The following is a 16,956-nucleotide window of genomic DNA, read 5'->3' as shown; positions in this document are numbered from 1 at the left end:
TCTCTAGATACACACTATGTACCAGGCCAAGCCTCTCCCTCCTCCTGTCCTCTCTTTTGCGGGATTTGGTTCTCTCCAGAGTTTCAAGGGTAGTGGTTGCCACATCACTCTTATTTCAGCCAGAGAAGAGGCAGGGTCAGTGAGCTGCCAAACTGAAGTTGGGTGACAGACAAGGCAGCTGCCTGTCAATCTCTGAGCTGCCCCCAGGCTCTGAGTGAGTACTGCATTGCACTCCTGGTGCTGGAGAACGGCTGACTATTGATTTAAAAAAAAAAAAAGTCCCTCTATGCCTCTATGCTTTCCAAATTAAGACAACGTTTAACTGAGTGCTTGCTGGCTCGCCTGCTCCCTCAGTCTCCCGGGGGACAGAGCCCATCTCAGTGGAAACTGTTTTGAGCATGTCCAAAGTCTCAGCTTTGACATCTTGGCTGATGTCAAGAAGTTTCTGTAACCTTCCTGTTTAGCACACCCGGTTCTGTCACCATAGACATGGTCTCACTCTGAGCCTGTTATCGGGCAAAGTGCCGGTATCAGCTCATCAAGAGGGGATACGTGGTGCAGGAGAGAACACCGTCCCTCACGTACATACACCCCCATTCTGATCAAAGTTCAGAACAGGAGCAGCTCTACCCATGAGTTCTCCAGGTTCTGCAGGGAAGGCAGGGCTGAGGGCTGACCTAGAGGATTGTAGTGCTTCCTAATCTTAATTGGACCCTAAATCTCTTTGAGAATCTGATCTAAGCACCTACTTCTTTCCATAGAAAAAATGCATATCCTTCCAATTTTGCATGCAATTCAGCAGGTTCATAGATCCTGAAGTCCAACCAAGGGCGTCAGGTTAAGAATCTTTGATGTATTAAAAAGACCACCATACTAAATCCCAGATCCAAATCCTGATTTGAGCGACCACTCAGTTAAATGTCATCTTAATTTGGAAAGCTCTCCCCCACAAACCTGCCAGGTGGCCTTAGGCAAGTCATCTGCCGTTTCTTTCTATATTCTTGGCTATAAAATGAAGAGTTGAAATAGATAAAGTTCAGACTCCTTATGACACTTGCCCGTGTCTGTGGATGTTTAGATAGTATCTTAAAGCAACGCTGCGTAATCTTTTAAAGGTCAAAGTTTCCTGTAGAGAATCTGATGAGAATTTTGTATCTTCTGCCTAAAAAAAAAAAAAAAAAAGCCTAGACACAAAGTTTTACCTAGTATTCAGGGAGCCCAAGGAGTACAGATTTATAGCTTTTGAACTAGAATGATGCAATGGTCCCATGTGTCTAGTGATCCAGTCGCCACCTATAATTCCAGCTTCCTCAGGTCATCTCCCCATGCCCACTGTCTTCTCTCTACCATCCCAACATCTGCTCAGCACTGAAAATCTGCTGGTAACTGGGAGGTCACCATGGTCTACTCTAGTACTGTGGTTCTCAGACTTTGCTTTTGCATAACAGAATCATTTTTTCTAATGAAGTCCTACCTGGAGCTCCAATATGGATAAAAGGGGCCTCTGAAGCATTTACTGACACATTTATTCATTCATACATCCATTCAACAGGTATTTATCAAGTGTTGCTTTGTGGCAGGCACCTGGCTGGTCAGGCTGGAGACCCTGCCTGCCTGCTTGGTTTCCCCCAGCTTCTCTCACTGGCCCACAGAACCCAACAGTTCTGGGATCCAGCCTGAAAATCACAGATTCTGTAAGGAGATCACTCTGGCCTAGAGTGAGGTGAGGAGAAACCCAGAGACTCTGCCCCGGAAACTCATAACTTTGGGGAGCCTCATTTTCTTCATCTGTAAACTGGAATAATGGAATAATGACACCACACTGTGTTCCAAGTATGTATGATGCCTATTATCCCTAGTTGGGAGCATAATTGGCCCATTTCTGTGAACAGTGAACATGAGCACTGAGCTCCAAGAAAGGACAAAAAGAGGAGCAGATAGAGGAACTTTTGCCTGCAGTGTCCAGGAGAGACCCACGCTATTTAGAAGCTAGCTGATTGGCTGCTCGGAAATTTCCAAGAAAATTATAAAGCTGAACCTTGGGAAAATATCTGCTATTTCTTCCCTCCTTCATCCCCTGGAAGGCTGGCTGCTGTCAGTGCGGATTTCACAGACCCAGTTCACACAGTGTCCTCTGGGATTCACAAGCCTAAACCTGCAATAACAGAGGAAGGTTTACCCGCAAATGGGGTCCAGAAAGATGACATCTGCACTTGAAGAGCTACTTGCTCGGAAAGAACAGGGGCCTGCATCAGTTCAGATGCAAGTTCCTTTCGCCTTGTGCTTGGAAATGTAGAGAGGTGCAGGCCTGCATGACTTTGGAAATGTTCCTTTCAACAGTGTTTCCCAAGAGAGCTCTGTCGGGCAAGTTCACTGCTGCCAACAGCTCACCTCCAGGGCCTTTCCTTCTCCTCTCCTTCGTTGGCAGGCTGGTGTCAAGGTTGAAGGCCTGGGTTTTGGTGTTGGGCCAGCCCAGGTCCAAATCCCGGCTCTGGCTGTACTCCCTGCTTGATCTTGGGAAAGCCACTTGACCTCTCCAAGCCCCATATCAATGTCTGTGAAATGGGGTTAATCATGCCTCCCTCCCAGGACTGTTGGAAAATCAAATTAAATCCTATTGTAAAGCCTGGTGCCTGGCTCATGGAAATGCTTTATAAATAGTTGTGCTTTCTTAGCTCTAATTTCGCAGCTGAGAAGCAGATTAGTTGGTAACGTAGTGGTAGGGGAACGGGGTTAAGAGCACACATGTCTGCTATTTGTGTACCTGTCACTGTGTACCAAGGTGCCCCACGCCTGTCCAGGCCCGGTGTGACAGTCTTGCCAGGGATTGGATGACAAAGAACCCTCACTCTATTACTCTTCCCTTCTCCCTCTTGACAGGTGCAAACAGGAGAATGAATCACTGCTTTTCCTTTATTGGTAGATCAGAGAGCATTTCCTGGCACCCCCAGGGTACAGCCCCCTGACTCCTGCTACCCAAGAAGGCCATCCTTTCCTGCTTGTGGTACTCCGTGGCATCTGTTCTGCCAGAGGACTGACCCTTTGTGCTCTACATATGTTTTGCCAGCAAACACTTATCTCAGCCACAAACTGTCCCTGTCCTCCAAAAGATGCAGAGCCACTTACAAGGGGCTGCTTTGGTCAGTCAGGTGTTAGTCTTGGGGCTCCTGCCTCCTCTGTGGGGGTAGCATCAGTCACCCTATAAAGTTCTCAGGCCACCACTAGCTAGTGAGTTACAAGATTTTAGAAACCAGCTCATGTCCCCAGATCCTCAGGCCCCTGATTCTTGGATCCAGAGCCGTCCGAGGTATGTTCACAGGCACCTACCGCTGCTGCTGCTGCCTCTGCTCCTGCCCTCGGTCCCCGTCTTTCCACCTGGGTCTCCCTGCACTTTCATGCCTGAGGCCACACTGGTAGCCAAGTCTAGACTGAGGGTCCTCCCGCAGACCGAGAGCCGCCGCAGTGCCTCAGAGGCGGCCTCCACGGGCATGCCGGAGCGCTGTTCCAGCAGCATCTCCAACAGTGAGCTCATCTCCGAGACAAAGGTGCTGGCCAGCCTCGTGCCTGTTGGGCTCAGCTCTGGTGCCTCTGCCTTGCCGAATGTCTGGAAGGTCCTCGGCTCCTCCGTGGCTGCAGCATCCGGGGAGATCACATTGTCACGGTAGTTGGTGGTGAGGGGCAAAGAGAGTCTCGCCATCCAGGCCGGGTCAGGGGCGCTCAGCCGGTCCAGTGCCAGACCTGTGTGGGGAGGAGGGGACACAGTGAGGGCCAGGCTCCGGGAAGGACCAGGCGGGTGAGGGTGGGGCAATGGGCAGGGCAAGGGCAGTGGACAAAGGAGGGAAGGGAAATGGCAGGGGACAGACAGAGTGGCCAGACGGGGACAGGAAGGAAGAGGCCCTGACAGGGAAGCTCCCTGGGTAGGAAGGCAGTCGACTGACACACCCGGGCGAACCGAGTGGGGAAGCAGCAGGAGGAGGAGAAGGCCTAGGAGCAGGAATTAGCCTTTTTCTAAAGAATTTCCCAATCTGGGCTGTGGTGTGTTTCCAGTCTCAGTGTCTTCTATATTTCATCCAGGATTTTTACCCCTCAGGGCGCCTTCTCCCCTCAGGGCTCCACTAGCTGAGGATGGAGGGAAAATCCCTTTTCTTAGCCGAGGCTGGAGTTCCTGACTTGGTGCTGCCTTTTGTTCCCATCCATAATAATAGGGACCACATATTAGGTACTTACGTGATGAACAATTTACACAATTATTTAACTTCCACACAAACCTTTGAGGTCAAGAGTATTATCCCCATTTGGTGGATGAGGAAACTGAAGCTGAAAGAAGTTAAGTCACACATCTGCTAGGCAACAAACCTCAATTTGATGCCAGGTCTGATGACTTTGAAGCCTCCCTATGATGGCACCACCCTACCCTCTCTCTGAAGAGCTGGCCCTTTATCCCTCTGGATACTCCAGGTGCCCAGCTGGGGCCTCTGGAATTCCCAGGCTACCTAAGGTCTGCACTGTTATCACCTGGCCCCCGATCCTCAAATCCTCCTCAACATCATCTCTCAAGCTGCCGGAAACCCTGGCCAAGAGTCAGGCTGGGGAGGGGCTGCCTGTCCAAGGGCTGTCCCAGGAGAGGGACTGGGGTAGTGGTGGTGGCAAGCCAGCCTGGTGGCTGGGAATTCAAAAAACTGGCCCCTACATTTGCAATGCCACAGTCACACTTCTTTTCCCATCCCTTCAAAAGAAAATCCTGTTTCAAGAAACCAGTCCCAGGCCTGGTGGTAGAGACCAAGCCAGAGGAAAGAAACTATAAGTCTTATAGTTAAGAAACAGTGTCTTAAAAAAAATTTAAAAAAAAAAAAAAGCACAACATCTACTTAACATTTATCAAATGTTTGCCTAAGGTGAGTTACTTTAAAATCTGTGCACAGAATAAAAGACTGGAAGGAGATATGTCAAAATGTTAACTGAAATTACCTCTGGGCAAAAGCAATCCATTCTCTTTTTGTTTATCTGTGTTTTTCTGTATTAACCAAATACTACTTATGTAATTTGAAAAAGTTATTCTGAAGTATGGGTAGTCATTTTTTGTACTGATAAATGAATCTGTGTCTTGCATTCTGGACTGTGCAGGTTGTGAGACAGTGTTGGGCTCCTGCCCTACAGGATCCTTGGGTTTAGCCCCATGCCTGGGACTTAGTGAATGTTTGTTGAATGATTGAATGAACATAAATATTAACCTTCAACATCTGGGAAATGCAAACCTTAGTTCCTTGAGACTCCGAGGCTATAAGGTTGGATGGAACTCTTGGTGTTGTAGAATCAGGCCTTTCCTTGTACATGGATCAGAGAGCTTCAGAAGGAGTGAAGCTTGGAATGAGAAAATCGCTGGGGCGTATGAGAACAGCTGAAAAGTGATGCTGAATTCACCCAGCATTACCCACCAGTTCTAGCTGCAGGTGGGCTCTGGGCCAACCCGGGTTTGATTTCCCAACTTTGCCGCTTAGGGGCAGTGTGTGTGACCTTGGGAAGATGGCTTAACCTCTCTAAGCTCCCGTTTCCTCTTAGGAAGTGGTGAGACAGTAGTACTTATCTTGTGGAGTTGTTGTGAGGTTCAATGAGTTCATGCAACCAGTAAAACATTATCATGGTCACATTCTCAAGTAGGGCAATCTGAATCTGAAGCAGCAAATCTGAAGCAATCTGAAGCAGCAAGATCCCAGTCTCCCCAAGGCAGTCCAGCCTGTGAGCGGCAAAGGCTTTTCTGCCCCTCCTCTTTCCTTACCCCCCACTCCTTGCAGTGGTCCTGTGTTCAGTACCCTTTGTGCTATGGGCAAGCAGGACCGTGTGGGGACTGACCCCACAGGTTCCAGCCAGAGCTGATGAATAGAGATAGAATCCAAAGCTATATCCGCCAGCCATAAGTAGCTATTGAGCACTTGAAATGTGGCTGATATGGTAGAAGAACTGAATATTTCATTTTATTTAATTTTAATTCATTTAAAGTTAAATAGCCACATGTGGCTAGTGACTACCGCATTGAACAACACAGCTCTAAAATTTAGAGCCACACTGCCTGTGTTTATAACTATCCATGAGCTGCGCAACCTTGGGCAAATTATTAAACACCCCTGACCCTCACATTTTTCCTTTATGAAGTGTGGATAATGAATAGTCCCTATCTCATAAGATTTTCTCATGAGGTACTTAGAACAGGGCCTAGCACATAGAAAGTGCCCAATAAGCATTAGCAATATTTTTTTAACCAGGGAGAAAAGTCCCTGCCGTGCCTTCAGTGTGTCTGCAGCCAGATGGAGCACATGAGAAACAGTATTAACTACATAGATAGAAAACCACAGCACAGGGATGGTCCGCCGTGGAGTGTGTTACCAAAGAAGGCTGACCAATGTCCGTAGCAGGCGCAGGGGGGTGCTAGCAGATTCTTGAATTCAAATTCACATTATGTATTTATTGTCAAAGCTAATTGTTTCTCTGCAAAATTCTTTTTGTTTTAATTGCAATTGTTAGCATGTTAAAGAGTTGACCTGGTTCCCAGGGCGAAAGGGTATTAAAACACACCAGACGCAAATGAGTGGTAAGAAGTCCATAGAGGAGAGGCTGGCTCAGGGTTTGGCTCCCCTTCGATCACTGGTGAGCCGGGTGACTCTGGGATGGCTACTCGATTTTTTGAGCCTTGGTTCGCTCATCTGTAAATTCGAGGTAATAATTATCTACTTGAGGAGTTTGGCTGGAGGCTTAAATGAGATCATGCACTTTGGGAGGCCGAGACGGGTGGATCACGAGGTCAGGAGATCGAGACCATCCTGGCTGACACGGTGAAACCCCGTCTCTACTAAAAAATACAAAAAAAAAACTAGCCTGGCGAGGTGGCGGGCGCCTGTAGTCCCAGCTACTCGGGAGGCTGAGGCAGGAGAATGGCGTGAACCCGGTTGGCGGAGCTTGCAGTGAGCTGAGATCTGGCCACTGCACTCCAGCCTGGGCCTCAGAGCGAGACTCCATCGCAAAAAAAAAAAAAAAAAAAAAAAAAGAGATCATGTACATAAGATGCTTCCCCTGTGCCTGGCATGTTCACTATTCTTACAGTGATTTTTAAAATGAATAATCAAAGTAGGCCGGGTGCCTACTTTGGCTTTGATTACAGGTGGCTCATGCCTCTAACGCCAGCACTTTGGGAGGCTGAGGTGGGCGGATTGCTTGAGCCCAGGAGTTGGAGACCAGCCTGGGCAACATGTGAATCCCTGTCTCTACCAAAAAAAAAACAATCAAAACAGCGAGATGTGGTGGTGCTCACCTGTAGTCCCAGCTACTTGGGAGGCCAAGGTGGGAGGATCACCTGAGCCCAGGAGGTCAATGCTGCAGTGAGCTGTGATCACCCTGTGATCACGCCACTCTACTCCAGCCTGGGTGACAAAGCAAGACCCTGTCTAAAAAAAAAATCAAAGTAGAACCCAGTCTTTAAAATACTTTCTGAGGCTGCAAGGGTGAAAGGGAAGTTAAATGTTGCTGATGTTCCTCCACAGAAACAGAATGGCTTTTCCCTGCAGTGGATTGGAGTAGAACTCTGAAGCCTGGACACCATGGCGCAAGGTGACTCTAGGGTGTCCCTACCTGTGCAGGGGTCCAGCAGACTTGACAGCTCTTCTTCTAGCAATTGCTTCACAGAGAGGTCCTCTTCAGGATCCAAAGGCCCTTCCTCCTGTTCTGGGTCTGTCTGGCCTCCAGCCCTCGCACTTGGGCCATCTGTGTCTGTGATTGCACTCCTACAAAAGAAACCAACCAGTCCACGGGTAAGGACATTCCTATATAGACCCATTCATTCACGCCCATTTATGTTTGCATTCATTTACCCGTATAGGGAACTGGATTCACAGCCTGGCCTCTGCAGTCAGACCAACCTGGATCATGTGATTCCAGCCCTCCTCTTACTCTGTTTCCTCATCTGTAAAATGGGAGTAATAAATAACACCCACCTCACAGGGTATTGTGAGGGTAAAATCAGACGTTGTAGGTAAAGGGGCCTACCACAAAGCCTGGCACATTGTAAGCACTCAGCAGACAGAAGTGAAGATGAGTTCATTGATATCATTCTCGTTGCTCCTCCCATGCCTAGGTATTTCCTGGCACACAGGAGGAGTTTAGTAAACTTCAGTGGAGCCAGTGCAGCAGTCCATCCATCCATAGAAGAAGAGCTCTAGCAAGGCTGGGATTTTTGCCTGTCTCATTCCCCGCTCCCTCACTGATGCTCAGAACAGGGCGTGGCACACAGCGGGTGCTGAATCAACACTTAATGAGTGACTGAACATTCCTTCCTTCCTACTTTAGGCCAAAACCTAGGCCAGAAGAACAGACCTATGGAGGGTGCAGCTGGAGTGAAGCAGCCTAAAGCTGCTCAGAATCTGCTACCTGCATCCCAGTCTCCTGCTGTCTCCATCCTGGCCCCTCTCTCCCATGGACACTTGGGGACAGGCCTGGACCCTCATCCCAGCAGGTGGAAAGGCTTCTGAGGGGTTTTAAGGCGTAGGAGTCCTTTCTGTTTGTTTGGGATTTTTTCCCCCTGTAGCCATTTCTGCTGCTGTGAAGAAATGAGCAGGGAGGTGGCAAGTGTGTGGGTGATAATGACAACTAATGTTTATTGAGCAGTGAGTCTGAGTCAGGCCTCATGTGATGCAAGGTCCATGCACCGTCTCATTCAAACCTTCCACACCTGTAAAGGGTTCTCTTTAATCACCCCATTGTACAAATGAGAAAACCAAGACTTGTGAAGATTTTGCAGGTTCCCAAGGTCCCCGTAGATTAAGAGATAAAGCAAGAATTCAAATCCAGGCCAGTGTGACTCTGGAGTGTGTGGACTCACCCCTGCCGTACACTACCTCTTGCCATCCTTGTAAAAAGAAGCTATAAGTTGTCAGGGCAAGAGCACTGATGCAGGAGTCAGGAACTCTGAGAGCTGGTCCCAGCTTTGCCACTCACTTGTTACATGACCTTTAGCAAAATTGCTTCAAGGGGAAAGGAGTTAGCATTGTGTGTGCACCTACTATGCGTCAGTCCTGGGCTATGGGCTTAGAATACAATTGATCATGAAATTCTCACCCCATTACTACAAGGGAAATGGGATGGCTTCTATTTTACAGATGGGGAAACCAAGGTCCTGAGAGATTATCTCACTTGCTCAAGTTTACATAGCTGGTTTGAATCAAACTATTCAGAGCCTCAGTTTATCCATCCATAACAAGAAGTTGGATTTGATGTTCTCTTAAGGGCTCTTCAATTCTAGGATTGCCCAAAGGGACACGCCCACATATCCATGTCTTTAGTGGGGAGCCTTCATATTACATTTATGGGCCAAGAGAAAGAGAGGTGACAGTTACAGATATAAAGGCAATTTACAGCACCTCTGTAATCAGGGGACGAATCGAGCCTCAGGGATGAAGTCATTTCCTTGGTGACTACTGTATTGATAGTATTTATTAATACAGCTTGATAGTCCTATAGGACTTCTAGGTCGTGTAAATACTATCAATACAGTCACCCCATGACCAAGCCTCCCAGGGTGGGAGGATGGATGCTGTCTGCTGCACCCTCCCAGGAGACCGGTGTCTGGGATGGGCTCACCCTTCCTCACTCACAGAGGCTGCAGAGATGAGGGGCAGCCAGTAGGGGCCATGAGATGCCTGTAGGGGCTACGTGCTGCTTACCTGCTGCCTCCTGGCTTGGCCAAGTACTTATTTCCTCGGTGGTTTGGTTTCGGCTGGAATTGGCCCTGATGCAGCAAGGACAGCAGCTGGGAGATTTGCTACAAGACAGGAAAAATCTGTTGACTCCACACAATTCCGACTCAGCACACTTCCTCGCCGGATGTTTCCCTCAATGCCGGTGCTTTCTTTTTATAGTCTTTCCTCTGGCTTCAGATGTTTGTGTGATCAGATGGGGGATGGTGCCCAGTGGCAGAGACAGGGACCTGGGCAGGCAGGTCCCCTGCTCTGTCATGTCACCACAGGACCTGAGTGTCTGAAGGAGAGCAAGAGGACCCTCTGGGCCCATCCCCTCACACTCATTCCTCCGAGTGTCCTGCGCCTGGTGGACTCTGAGAGATAGGGGTGAAAAAGGCATTTCCTGACCATCAATTTGTTGTTACTTTGATGAAGATTATCTTAAAGAGTTATGTCCCCTTTAGCAGTATTTGGACATTGGGTTGATTTTTGTGGACCAGATGTAAGACTATGTTGTAGAGAAGGCAAAATGGTGTCATTAAATTATTCATTTATTCATCTTTTCATTCATTCATTCAACAAGTACTTAATAAGTGCCAGGCAGGGTGGTTGCAATGGGAGTAAGAAGGAGAAGGAGACCCAGCCGCTGCCCTCAGCATGGTCATATCTGTCAGGAGGTGAAGGTTGCAGGCAGCCCCACAGGGAGTGGGGGAGCAGCGAAGAGTGGTTACCACAGGGGTTGCCTCTGGGCGTAGGGAAAGAGTGGGGGCTCTGTGGGAGTGGAGGAAGGCCCCTAACCTAACTTGGAGCAGGGAGGAAGCAGGGGGGTGGTACTGGATTAAGTTCATTCATTCATTTCAACAGATGTTACTGAGTTCATACTACATGCCAGGCACCTCTGCTGAGACCCAAAGGCTCCATAGGAGTTTGGCAAGTGGAAAGAGAATGAGGGTCTGGGCAAGGGGTGATGGTGAGAGGCGGGTGGTTTCAGGCAGAAGCACTGCACACTGAAAGCCTGGAAGAGAAGGCAGAGTTTCAGAAAGATTGGAGAATGGAGTAGGGGATGGGTGAGCTATCAGGGCCAGACCCTATAGGCCACTGGGAGGGAAAGGCAATAGATCAAGTCCTGGGAGGCAGAGTTCTAGTTCAAGGCCATTTGTAGCTTATTGTATAGTGTTAGACAGGCTTTTAGACCTCCTCAGACCTCAGTTTCCTCATCTCTAATGGGGGGCTAGAAATACCCATACAGCCTTCTTCTCAGTGTTGTCAAGATTAAATGGTTTGAAAAAGTTAAAAATCCTCTGCAAAAGCAAGGAGTTTGGACTGTTATTCCTAGAAACACTACTTCAACCTCCTGGGTCCACCCCCATTCCTCCCTTAGGAGGTCCACCGTGCCCCTCGGTGCAGCTTGAGGTAGGAAGTGTCAACCTCAGAGGAGAGTTGGAAGAGGAGATGGCCAGGACTGGGGTTTCACTGTGACTTGGGAGACTCAGGGTCTCATTGCCTGCCTCAGGGAAGATCCCACCTCCCAGCCCAGGCCCAGAAGCCCTCCTAAGTTACCTGCCACCCTTTGCTCAAGTGACAGCTGGCATTTCATGACATGACTCCCTACATGCCAATCCCTATGCTGAGCACTGTCATTCAGGGTCACTTCACAGTTACAGCCCAGATTCAAATCAGTCAGACTCAGGTTCAAATCCTAAATATGCCCCTGCCCCAGTTCCCATCAATGTGGCCTTGAGGAATTACTTAAGCATTCTGAGCCTCAGTTTCCTCAACAGTAAAAAAAGTGAATATTAATGAGACCCAGATCATATGGTGGGTTATGAGGTTTAAATGAGCTTATTAATAGATCCCATGATAAACAATGATTGTCCAGTGTCATATAATCTCCCTTAATTCTTACAACAGCCTAAGGGAAGAGATACCATTATAGCCACTTTGCAGAGGTGGAATTGGAGGCTCACAGGGGCTACATAGAAATTAGTGGGAGGGCTGGAATTTAAACTCAGATCTACTCTGTGTGCTGCTGGAAAGATATGAGCGTTGGGCAAGCAGCCTCAAGTTGATCCCAAATGGGCACCTTTCTTTCTATCACCTCAGCAGGGCCACCCACGGTGCTTATTCTCTGTTGTCCTGTCTACCAGCAGCCAGCACAGTGCTCAGCACAGAGTTTATCCAAAAAGCACCTGATAAATGGATGGATGAATGGAAAGATAAATTAGTGGTTGGCTCTGGCAACCTCTGGGTCTGCACCGATTCCAGGGCAAGATTCCTAAGAGAACAGCTGGGCCATCTCCAGGTGGCTTCCTGAGGAGGGAGTAAGGGAAGGAAACCGTGTTTTGCTTCACAGGAAACATGAACTGATGGCCTGGCCAAACAGAGGTGTGCCTTGGGCAGGCAGCCTGGCACAGTGAAAATATCTGAGGTTCACAGAAGCAGATATGGGTGTGAGATCAGGCATCATTCCTGAAAAGGTTTCCACACTTGTGTCTAGAAAATCCCAGGTCCTTAGACATTTTGTCACTCATCATCCCATTTAGACCTCACACTCTAAGGAGGCAGATACAGAGTAAGTTTGGTCTCATAATCCCCATTTTATAGATGAGGAAAATGAGGCTCAGATGTTGAAGGATGTGTACAAGGTTGCCCAGCTCCTAAGTGACTGTTGAAATTTGAACCCCAATCTGCCTAACTGCAAAGTTCTAAGGTTATTTCCTCTGCCGCATCCTGCAGGCCCAGCCAGAAAGCTCTGGGGTCTCAGACAAATTATTTGCTACACCTGGGTTTGGGTGCAATGATGCCTATGCTGGCCTTCTTCATAGGGAGGTTGCCCAGATGAGATGAGGGCAGGCAGAGAGTGGAGATGGAGAAGTGCTTTGAGGAAGGAATAGCAATAATTTGCTGAGTACTGACTGCATGTCAGATGGACGCTGTTCTACAGACATTAAGAGCATTCACTCATTTTATCTTCAAGCAAACTTAGAAGATGGGTGCTGTTAACACAGACATCTTTCAACAGAGAAGTTAACTTCTCCTGTGGTTCAGAGCTAGGAAGAAGTGGAGCTAGGATTTGAACTCAGGCAACCTTGCCCAAAGCTTATACTCTTAGTCACTACCTTTGCTGTGTGTCTACTTGTGAGGCACCATAAATGCCTTGTAGGAACTAATTGATCAAATCCTTTGGACAACTCTACGAGGTAGATACTCTTAGTATCATTTCTAATTTACAGATAAGACAACTAAGGCCCAGAGACAGTAAGGAATTTGCCTAAGTTCAGCCAGTCACAAAGCTGTGCCCTGAACCACTGCTATCCAAAGCATCAAAAAGCACCAGGTGAGCCTAAGGAAGAAACATGAGGACTGTGCAGATTATGGGGGTGTCTGATGCTGTTTCTGGTGGTCAGGAGTGACCAGAGAAAGAGCTGCCCATGCCCCAGGTACCTGAACAGGAGGAGAATCCACAGTGAGCTCCTCCACGGGGTTCCGCTCGGCGAAGGCAGCCACAGACAGCCGGACCAGACTCCGCAGGATCTGACGGGGCCCTAATTCTTTCTCAGGGGACTCTTTGCCATTGAGATGTCGCTGCCGTCTCAGGGTTGCAGAGGAGGCTGGTGGGCTCTGTGGGGCCTCCTCACTGCCCTGGTCTCCAGCCAGCCTCCCTGTGGGACTGCCTGCAACTTTCAGAGGTCTGGAACGTGGCTGGCCTGTGGCAGGCTGGGGCTCGGGAAGGTTCAGGTTCTCCCGGGAAGCGTTCCTCTGCCTGGGATGGTTGAAAAGGAGATTGACGGTGTCTTGCAGCACCTCTCGGCTCTCCGCCGGTGCTCCCTGGTTGCCTTGATTACGTAGCGTCCTGTACAGGGTCGGGGTGAGGTGGAAGGGGGCCTGAAGGCAGGGGTCCCAGCCTGCTTCCATCATCGCCTCCTTGTCCACGTCTTTGTGGCACTGCCCAACTTCACAAGGCTCACCTGCCTGACCCCTGAGCATAGGCACGAGGTGGATGTCCGCCTTCTGAATGTGTTTCTGGGGCCTCTTGGGCTGCTGGCGGTAGGTGGACTCGGCCTCCCGACAGTTGTAGGCCCTGTTGTCCTTCTTCTCTGTCCGGCAGATGGACATGAACAAAGCCAGGATCAACCCGAAGATGCCCAGCAGTACAGTCAGGCAGATCACTGTCAGCATCGACATGCTCAAGGCCCCAGGCTTGCGGGCTGAGTCCCTCAGGTGGTCAGCACTGGTGACAAATAAGATCCTCAACAGGGCTCGGGTCTGTAAAGGGGGGCTTCCCTGGTCCTCTACCACTATCTCCAGCTCCCACTCACTCCCAATGAGGCTGCTGGCATTGGTAACGTTGACAAACAGCTGCCCTGCATGGGGGCTGAGGATGAAGAGGTGGGCTTCATTTCCACTGCGGATGCTGTAGAGGGGCTCTCCATTTGCCCCCGAGTCTGCATCTCTTGCCACAATGGTTGTCAAAAGGAATGGCCGGGAGCTGTGAGTGGCCAGCGGAGGTGTGTCAGTGCCTGCTGGACCCAAGCCATTGGGAGTCTCGATAGGCACTAGCAGGTGGCCTGTGGAGGCATTCACAAGCACAGAGAGGCTGGCTTTTCCATCGCTGAGCACAGGCTGGACCACCTCTGGGGCATTATCATTGGCATCCAAGAGGCTGACCCTCACAGAGACACTGGATGCAAGCATGGGTTGCCCGCTGTCCTCTGCGATCACCTGGAACTCAAAGCCTGCCATTTCTTCATAGTTCAGTGACCTCTGAGCAGTGACCTCTCCTGTGTTGGAGTCAATAGCTACTAAGTGAGCAACTGGGGAATCATGGATGCGGTATGAGACTTTTCCATTAATACCCAAGTCTGCATCATGAGCCTTGATGGTAATGAGGTGAAGAGAGGGTACGTTGTTTTCCCGTGTGGAGACTTCGTACCTGCTTTTCTCAAACACAGGTGCGTTGTCGTTGATGTCACTGATTTGAATGCTGAGCTGTTTCTTGGCTGATAAGGGCTGCAGTCCTTGGTCTTGGGCTAACAGAGTGAGTGTATATTTGGGCCACTGCTCTCTGTCCAGTGTGGCATTGGTTAGCAACATGTATGTGTTGCCATTAGTTCTTTTCAGCCTGAAGTGGCCCAGCTCTTGGCTCAGCCAACAGTGGACCAAACCATTGTTTCCTGAATCCAAGTCATCTGCCATGACAAGAGCAATAAAACTGTCCTTGGGAAGAGCTTCTGACACCAGTGATGGCTGGGAGGCCCATGTGACATGGATGCTTGGGATGTTGTCATTGACATCCAGAACCTTGATGAGAACTTTGCAATGGGCTGGGATGGGATTGGGACCCAGATCCCTTGCCTGGACATCCACCTCGTAGGCAGGGTTCTTTTCATAGTCTAGAGGTCGACGCAGAATGACCTGGCCTGTCTTGGCATCAATACTGAAGGTGTCCAGCACCTCTGGAGGCATGTGCTTACTGAGGAAGAACTCCACCTCCCCATTGGGGCCTTGGTCAGGGTCCGTGGCAGTCAGTTTTATGAGAAGAGTACCAGGGGCAGCATCTTCTTGGATTTCTAGTGCCAGTGAACTCTCAGCAAACACAGGGCTATTATCATTGGAGTCCAAGACGTTGACCTTGACCAAGCTGGTACCTGACTTGGGGGGGTTCCCATTGTCATAGGCAGTTAACACCAGATCAAAAAATGAATGGATTTCCCTGTCCAGCTCCTTCACCACTACGAGTTCTGCGTGTTTGGTCTCATCAGGGCCCACAATGACATCCAAGGCAAAGTGCTCACTGGGAGACAGAGTGTAGGTGTGCAGGGTGTTAGGGCCTGTGTCTGGGTCAAGAGCTCTGTCCAGGGGGATCCGGGTGCGCAGAGAGGCACTCTCAGAGATTTCCAGCTCCTGCTCGCCTTTGGGAAACCGTGGCTGGTGGTCATTGATGTCCAGCACTTGGATCTCCACGTGGATCAGAGCCAAATCCCCTGTGGCAAGCACATCAAAGGAAACCAGGCAGGGATCCCACTGTCGGCATAGCTGCTCTCGATCCAGCCGCCTACCTGTGCTGAGCAAGCCTTCCTCAGAGTCCACCTGAATGGGGAGCGCCTGAGGCAGCTGCAACACCTGGAAGGCAGCCCCAGCTTGCCTCTGCCTCTCCTCCCGGCCCAGCTCCTGGGACAGCTTCCCGATCACTGTGCCAGATGGCACTTCCTCTGACACTTGGTATTTCACCGTGAGAGTGGTTACCTCCTGACCATCCCCTAAAAGAAATAAGTAGCCACCTGGCCCCAAAAGCCCCAGCAGAAGTTGTAGAAGTTGCATCATGCTTACCACCAAGTGGGCCACATTCAGAAACTGCTAGAGTTCTTTCAAGGCTGGACAAGTCCTCCAGTGTTTCCTGGATGGCTTGATCAGCCCCGTGCTCCTTCCCCCGGACCTGCTGGCACAACCTTGTCCCATAGTTAGATGATGATGGAACAAGCAGGACCCCCAGGCAAGGCCATCTTCATCGGAAGCGATCTGAGATATCCAAACGCCGATCAAGAATTGCCAGGATAGACCCCTACAGGGGAACTAGCTGGTCCACTTCAGCAAATGATGGACAAGAGCTGGTCTAAGAGGGACCTGACCCAGTTGAGCAGGATGTGGGACTCTGACTTCCAAACAGTTGCTAGGCTGGGGAAACAGAGAAGCAGCTTTTTCCTATGGAAACCCCACCTACAGGAAAAGGGAGGGCTGTGAGTTTCAATGCCAATTAGAGAAAGAGCATTTCCTGTGAAGCTAAGTGGCCTGCCGCTGAGGAGGATGAGGCTGGGGCTCCGGGGACAGGCCAGATGGGAAGCTGCTGTCCATGCAGCAAGGCTGCTGCTGAGGGAAAGGGAGCCTCTGCATCACCAAGTGAGCAGAAAACTTGAACCTCCACCTGCTTGCAAGCGGACTGATGCCCCTCCCGGGCAAGTCATGTTTCCTGTTTCTCTCCCCTTCCCCAACTCTCTTTGTTCCTATCTTTTCCCCCATTGTTCCCCTCTCACGCCTGTCTTTTTCCCACTCTTGTTTACCTCTCTGTCTTGACTCTGCCCTGATCACCTGTTTTTGTCTCACTGCAGCTGTGATTAACAGAGCAGCCATGAGAGCTAAACTGCCTGAGTTCAAATTCTGATTTTGCAACTTACCAGCTGTGTCATCTGGGACAAGTCATTTAACCTCTCTGGGCCTCCATTACCTCATCTGTAGA

General features: G+C 49.7%; 1 protein-coding gene across 1 annotated transcript; it reads right to left on the bottom strand.

The window, feature by feature from the left end:
- Window positions 1-1,827: 1,827 nt before the first annotated feature.
- On the bottom strand, window positions 1,828-16,401 carry PCDH12 (protocadherin 12). The gene is made up of 4 exons (XM_008014774.3): window positions 13,167-16,401; window positions 9,708-9,805; window positions 7,621-7,772; window positions 1,828-3,738 (listed from the first exon to the last, which is right to left on the bottom strand). Exons 1-4 carry the CDS (start codon window positions 16,044-16,046, stop codon window positions 3,314-3,316), a joined length of 3,555 nt encoding a protein of 1,184 aa, XP_008012965.1. The 5' UTR covers window positions 16,047-16,401; the 3' UTR covers window positions 1,828-3,313.
- Between the last annotated feature and the right edge of the window lie 555 nt (window positions 16,402-16,956).

Source organism: Chlorocebus sabaeus, chromosome 23, assembly GCF_047675955.1.
Source record: "Chlorocebus sabaeus isolate Y175 chromosome 23, mChlSab1.0.hap1, whole genome shotgun sequence".
Lineage (NCBI taxonomy): Eukaryota > Metazoa > Chordata > Mammalia > Primates > Cercopithecidae > Chlorocebus > Chlorocebus sabaeus.
This window is presented reverse-complemented; position numbering and strand designations above follow the sequence as displayed.